Source organism: Scomber scombrus, chromosome 23 (assembly GCF_963691925.1).
Source record: "Scomber scombrus chromosome 23, fScoSco1.1, whole genome shotgun sequence".
In the NCBI taxonomy this organism is placed as follows: Eukaryota; Metazoa; Chordata; class Actinopteri; order Scombriformes; family Scombridae; genus Scomber; species Scomber scombrus.
In genome coordinates this window covers 23,958,914-23,965,721 of record NC_084992.1, presented here as the reverse complement: position 1 = coordinate 23,965,721, position 6,808 = coordinate 23,958,914, and the positions used below count along the sequence as shown (strand labels likewise).

Sequence of the window (6,808 nt, the reverse complement as noted above, 5' to 3'; positions counted from 1 at the left end):
AAACACATGCACAGACACACACACTCACATACATATGACAAAGTCTGGGTCATAAAGGGGGGTGGCAATCAGGCCTTATCTCCAATGACTCCATCCTGCCACCCCCCACCCTCTGAAAGCTCAAATATATTTAAACAGTCACTGACATCTGATGAATTACATTGCACTTCCCAGGTGATAGCTATTAAAAGCCATCATATTTTTTAGACAGAAGCAAAGCTCACTGACTGCATCTGTGAGGAGAATCTAAATATTCTGAAGGTGTACTTGGAATTTTAAACATTTTTGAACTTTTTGAACAGCAGTTTTTTCCCTATATCTACAGACATCATGTGTACTGGAGCCTGTGCTAAGTTTATTGCCATCCCCCTTTATGTCCTGGCTGCAGTGTCCGTCATCTGCAACATTATGCTCTTTTTCCCTGACTTTGATACAACGTTTGCAGCTAATGACAGCGAGAAAACGCCGCGGATCACTGAGGAGGTCAAATATATGGGAGGCCTAATTGGAGGAGGAATCATGGTGAGCAGATACTATTATACCTTTTTTGTCTTTGCCTTTCAAAAAGCTACATATGACCGACAGAAAAAATTCATGCATGTGGGATTCTGGTCTTCCACCTAGGGTTGAGTTTAGGGGAAGATCATTCAGAAATAAAACAAACCAATGTTGGCAGTTGGTAGGAATCGGGATGTGATGGTTGTCAAAGACAGAAACCCCAACCATCCACCTCAACCTCCTCCCTTAGAAGATGAATGGTGATAATAATATTGTCACCCTATCACAGAGTAGTCATTATTCCAAGTGGCACCTTCCGTGGCATGAGGCTTAAGTCAATGTGGAAGCACCTTAAAGGCTGTTACATGCTGGCTTCAACTGACAAACATTCAAAAAGTCAATCATTTTTGCAACGAACAGTGTTGGGGAAGTTGCTCCGAAAAAATAATCAGTTACAAGTTACTAGTTACTTGTTAACATTGTAACTAAATTACTTTACTAGTTACTTCTTTAGAAAAGTAACTTCACTACTCATTACTTTACTTTAATTTTTATGGTGTCGTGCACTCTTGACAAATGCTTTGATAAGTTACTCATTGACTGCGCTGCTGTTGACAGACGCTTATCATCTACACACAGGGAGCATTTCACAGTTATATATCTGTCCTTACGTGCAATAAACTGAAAGTAATTCGAGAAATGCCATAGGCCAAACCCTCCGGTGTCTTTCTCCATCTTTCCTCTGGTGTAGGTAACGCGTCTACATACGCACCAGCGAGTGACGTAGTCAACTCACACCCTCTCTCTTGTGCACCAGGTCAGAACATTTTGGCAGAAATGGCTTGAGTAACGCAGTAAACCGCGTTCCTCTAGTCTAGTAAAGTAGTGTAGTTACTGATTTTTTAAATGTAAGGCGTTACTTTACTTCGTTACCCATAAAAGTAACAAAATTACACTAATCCATTACTTTGTAATCCGTCACCCCTAACACTGGCAACGAGTCATTTTAGTTTCAAACTCTAAATTCATGTCCTCCAATAAGTGTACAAGTGGTCATTTTGAAACGACTCTGTTAATAAGATATAAAGACATATAGCTTTGAGGTCTGCTGTGTGGGTGTTGACCACTGTGATTAACACTTGGCTCAAATACTGCTTTACCAGCTCCAAGACTTGCACTGAGTTACATTATTGCACATCACACAGCAGGTCACTCAAAAACAGGTTTCTATTTTAAATAGTTTTCTTCATTATTGCCTATATTCAACAGTAAATAGTGGAGATGGAGTCAAGAAACAGCATACATGGTATGACATGCAACAGAAAAGACTTATTTATTTATCTTAAGACCTTTCTCATTTGTCTTTATGTTCTTCCTTCATTCATTTTGTTTAGTTCTGTTTCTGTTCTCCTCCCTATATTATATTATAACATCTCTCATTCTCTTGTGTCAGGTCCTCATTCCTGCCATTCACATTCATCTGACCAGCAGTGACAAGTGCTGTGCCAACCGCTGTGGGGTGAGTGTGGCCTGTGTGGGCGCTGTGTAACTGAAATGGTACCATTCATTTTGTTGCATTGGAAGGCACAATCCTATATGAGGATGAATTATGAACATAGGAAGCATGATGACTATGAGCATAATATTCATGCAACCAACACTACTTTATAGTTGAGATACATGAAAAACTCAAATTGCTTCAGAAAGTTGGACAGTTGCAGTCTCAAGGTAGAATCTGTTACTTTCAGCACTGACTCCACTGTGCTTGCTCCATACAGATGTTCCTATCTATTGGGTTTTCAGCAGCTGGGGTAGTGGGGGCTGTGTACAGTCTGAGTGTTGCTGCCCTGGGCCTCGCTAATGGACCAACGTGCCAATGGTCCAATATAGACAACCTCATTCCAAGATGGGGGACGCCCTTTGCTAACAGGTACAGACTTCATACATTTCATATATTTTTAATTGACATTGATTTGAGAATTGTATTTATAAAATAACAATACTTTAAAATACATCATTGAAATGTCCCTCTATTTACATTTGACTTCACTACTCAACTGTTAACAGAAACAACTAATCCACGTCTAATTTTCCTCCTCTACAGTAGTGGGAGCTACCTGTCAGATGATAGCATGTGGAAGTGGTGTATTGTCCCAGAGAATGTGGTTGAATTCAATGTGGGGCTGTTCACCACCCTGTTAGTTGCAGCAAGCGTGGAGCTTGTCCTCTGTGTCATCCAGATGGTCAATGGACTGTTTGGATGCATCTGCGGCACCTGCTCCGGCCAGGTGAGACAACAGCAAACTCAACAGTTCAGTGTGGAAGAAATAAAACGTAGATATCAATGTTGTACAATGTGTCATTGAACCAAAGGGTAAAAATATTTCTACCTGTTGTGAAAGGACACACTAAAAGAGTGAAGGACCAATTAATCATACAAATAGGCACATAACACACACTTTTGGACAACCTCTCCTCTAACCAGTCAGAGGATCAAAACCTACCTATTTTCACACATCTACACACTATACACTCATCAAAAACCAATGTACTGCAAAAAAAAAATTGACTCTGCCTCCTGACCAATCCGTTTTTACATCACAAAGGGCTGCACAGTGTTCTGAATTAAAACCTGTCTGACAATATGATCAAAAAGTACAAAAGCAGAATTCCTCCCTCAACATCTGCTGCCTCCATAAAAATCTTCTTATACGCCCAAAACGACTCAGAGTAAGCCACAAAGTAAGCAAAACGATTAACTCCATTGTACTGTGTGACAGCTGTTTCACCAACACAAAAACTAATCGTACTGTTTATGATGAAAGCGAGCCCAGGCCCAGATAGTCATGTACAGTGTGAGCGCAGGCCAGCGGGGGAGTGGGGAGGGGGGACAATCGTGCTCCGGCGCGGTTCAAGCCAACCAGGCCTAGTGTGAGTGCGCCCTTAATTGGAATCTTACAGCAAACCTGCAAATATACCGTGGTCAAAGCTTCTCAGAATGTTTTTAATTTATTGTATTTTTATTTATTTTTTACCAAAAACTTTATCATGCCCCAAAAAACATCAAAACTCCAAAAGGTTGTCAGTTCATTGTTGTGTGTTTAAAGATGTAGGGAGATGTTTCTATGGCTTGACTTCTCTGACTGTGGCCAGTTACTCTTCAGATAGTCCATTAATCCATTGAGAGCTCAGTGACACTGAAGCCAGGTATTTTCAGATTTCCAGTTTTTGAGCTTGAAGTGTGGTCCAGATGTGTAAACTAACCCTGTTCTCTGTCTGTTCTCATGTGCAGAAATAGGAAGTTGAACAACACACCATGACCACTTGAAGAAGGGATGAAATGGATCGTTTTCACCATTAACTCTGTAATCATCATTACCATTATCTTTACCATAATTATTTTCATGATCCACTGCACCAAGGGATGGTGTAATACAGTCCCTATTAACTCATATTATCACCTACAGTTTAGCTTTACTGTGGATTTCAGTTTGTGCTTATATCATCATCATTATCATAAATTCTTCAAGAGGAATGACTGGGGTTATCAATCAATATTTCTTTCTTTAGTTGGATTAACTAATGTATGCTGTATTTGTCAATGTGAATTTGTATGTTTAAAAATATTTTATAATAAAGCTCTGAACATGAGCTAACATATGTCTTTGTTGGTGGTCATAGAACAGATGATATTAAAGAGATGCAGAGGATTAAGTGGAAGGCAAACCTGGATTCACTGAGTCTATTTGTCTTCTTCATAGCTGTCATGTGAATTCAATATGTTCTATTTTTGGGGTTTAATAATTATAATAGAGGAACACTAGCTATATGAAACAGATATTCAGTGGTGGAAAGTCACAGTTATTCAAGTTCTATAGAAAACTAGTAGAAAAGAAGAGAAGGAGAAAAGTTTCAAGGAACATTGACAACCATAGTTAGCAGATTAACAATAAATGACTCTTAGAGAATATGATAACTTGGTACAGATTTAACCAATCAAATTATGTAAACTAAGTAAATTAGCACCATCTTATTCCGCTACTACTATAACACTTTGATTTGATTAGGTTCTGCCATTAACCAACAAGTACATGACACCATCCATTTTCCAAACCGCTTATCCTACATAGGGGGGCTGGAGCCTATCCTAGCTGTCATTGGGCGAGAGGTGGGGTACACCCTGGACAGGTTGCAGGTCCATCACAGGGCTCACATATAGAGACTGACAACCATTCAAGTTCACATTCACACCTACGGGCAATTTAGAGTTTTCAGTTTACCTTGCATGTTTAATTGCATGTTTTTGGTCTGTGGGAAGAAGCCGGAGTACCCAGAGAGAACCTGCGCAGGCACAAGGAGAGAATGTAAACTTCACACAGAAGGTCCCCGGCTGGCTGGTTTGAATCCAGAACCCTCCTGCTGAAAGGTGACAGTGCTAACCACTGCACCACTGCCCGGTACATAACTGTAACAAAACGGTAACACAATTAGTCCTAGCATAGGGCATGGACATAAGCAGACAAACAAATGATAATAGTAATAATAACAATGAAATAAAATCAAACCATATATGTAAAGTAACTAAACAAAGCAACTTTTAACCAAGTACTCTACCACAATTGTAAGGAACTTGAGCATTTCCATGTGATTCTACTTACTCCATGAGAGGGAAATATTGTACTTTCTATTCTACTACATTTATTTTACTTCTTTAGTTACCTTTCAGATTAAACTTTTACAAAAAATAACAATTATAAGATTGAAATAGAGCAGCTACAACATTAAAATGCTTTTTATGCGTTGCTAAATGTATTAAATATATCAGTCACAGATCGATTTTCTGCCAAACAAGTACTTTTACTTACATGAGCTGGTAATGCTTCTATATTTTTCTTCTATATTATAATGCACTTTAATGGAATAATTATAAAATTGTAAAATTGTAATAATATTTTTGCTTAATAAAGGATGGGAATACCTCTTCCACCACTGGAAACGAACTATATGTGCAACACCAAAAAAATGTTATACATAACTGCTGAGCCTTTGCTACATTAAAGACTTTAAATGATTAGTGACATGCAGATTTGATTATCATAGGTATTATAAAATAAAGTACACAATTTGAAATATTAAACATATTTATCTTTGCTTTTCCACTTTATATAGTAAAACATTTTACACCAGTTTTATTAATATAATATAACACAAAACAATATCTAGTAACCCCATATAGCAGACTTCAGAGATGAGTGACTGACATGATAGGTTACCAGGAATTGATTAGTCATAATATATCAATTTGCCAATAAAACAGTCCCAATATGTGTTCTTAGCCCTCCACAGGTCATAACGATTGCATTTACCACAGCGGGAACTTGAAAATAAATTTGACCCCGACGTGATTTGAACACGCAACCTTCTGATCTGGAGTCAGACGCGCTACCGTTGCGCCACGAGGTCTACGTTTACCGTTACCGAAACAATTAATTAGATAGATTACTTCCTTTTATATTATGATAGCGTCTACAGATTATTATTTGTTTTATAGCGTTATTTGTTTTACAATTTGCTCGCCTTTTTCTAAATAATGTAAATAAACCCCCGATCTGTACAATTACATTACAATGACCGTTACGTCTTCAGTCAGCACGGCAATGTTCAGGTAATGCCGCCAGAGGGCCCTCTCTAACAAGATACGGACTAGTAAAATGAAGAATAGATGATTCACATAATCACAAATCCACAACCTACATCTGGCAGTGACTGCCATGGTCCATTTAAAATCTTTCTGCAACAGCTACAACCTGACGTGTGTGTGTGTATTAATTGGTCACATTAGACCTGCAGTGTTTAGAGATTATGCATATTAATCTCATTTTCATGGGCAGTGGGAAATAGTCCAGTGGAGTGTCAACAATTTAAAAATGTATCAGCATGTCAAAAGACATTCCGTGAAATCTTAAGGTTTTGATAACTTTTCAAAGTCTAACTTAATTTCTTCCCTGGAGTTTTTGTGCTCTCTCACCTCTCATGTTCTTGTAGAAGCCGGGGAGTCAGGAACATTGACCCTGTCCTGTTTGAGACCCATTCATGCACTTATTATTATCATTAGTCAGTGGTGTGCAGTCAGGTAAGGTAGGGTAGGCAGTGCCTTACCTAGGCTTGTTGATTTATTGTTGTTAAAATAAAATATGAAAACGTGAAATGTGTTGTTTTAACAATATAAGGAATGCCACTACTCAGGAGAGCTTGTTTTCAAAGCTGGCGTATGTGAATACAGGAGGTAGACTCAACCTCTGTCTCTCTA

At 38.5% G+C, this 6,808-nt stretch overlaps 1 protein-coding gene and 1 non-coding gene across 2 annotated transcripts; one reads left to right on the top strand and one right to left on the bottom strand.

Moving 5' to 3' along the window:
• Nucleotides 1–330: 330 nt before the first annotated feature.
• Nucleotides 331–6,567, top strand: tm4sf21b (transmembrane 4 L six family member 21b). Its single transcript, XM_062444528.1, has 5 exons — nucleotides 331–522; nucleotides 1,952–2,017; nucleotides 2,277–2,428; nucleotides 2,603–2,786; nucleotides 6,544–6,567. Exons 1-5 carry the CDS (start codon nucleotides 331–333, stop codon nucleotides 6,565–6,567), a joined length of 618 nt encoding a protein of 205 aa, XP_062300512.1.
• trnaw-cca (transfer RNA tryptophan (anticodon CCA)) lies at nucleotides 5,890–5,961 on the bottom strand. Its single transcript has one exon. It is a non-coding gene; the product is annotated as a tRNA-Trp (tRNA).
• Nucleotides 6,568–6,808: the final 241 nt, after the last annotated feature.

Excerpts from the sequence above, each read along its gene's own strand:
- tm4sf21b (XM_062444528.1), top strand. The coding sequence starts at position 331 with ATGTGTACTGGAGCCTGTGCTAAGTTTATTGCCATCCCCCTTTATGTC. Across the intron at positions 2,018-2,276 it reads GCTGTGCCAACCGCTGTGGG|ATGTTCCTATCTATTGGGTT; the intron begins GTGAGTGTGGCC and ends TGCTCCATACAG. Across the intron at positions 2,429-2,602 it reads GGGACGCCCTTTGCTAACAG|TAGTGGGAGCTACCTGTCAG; the intron begins GTACAGACTTCA and ends CCTCCTCTACAG.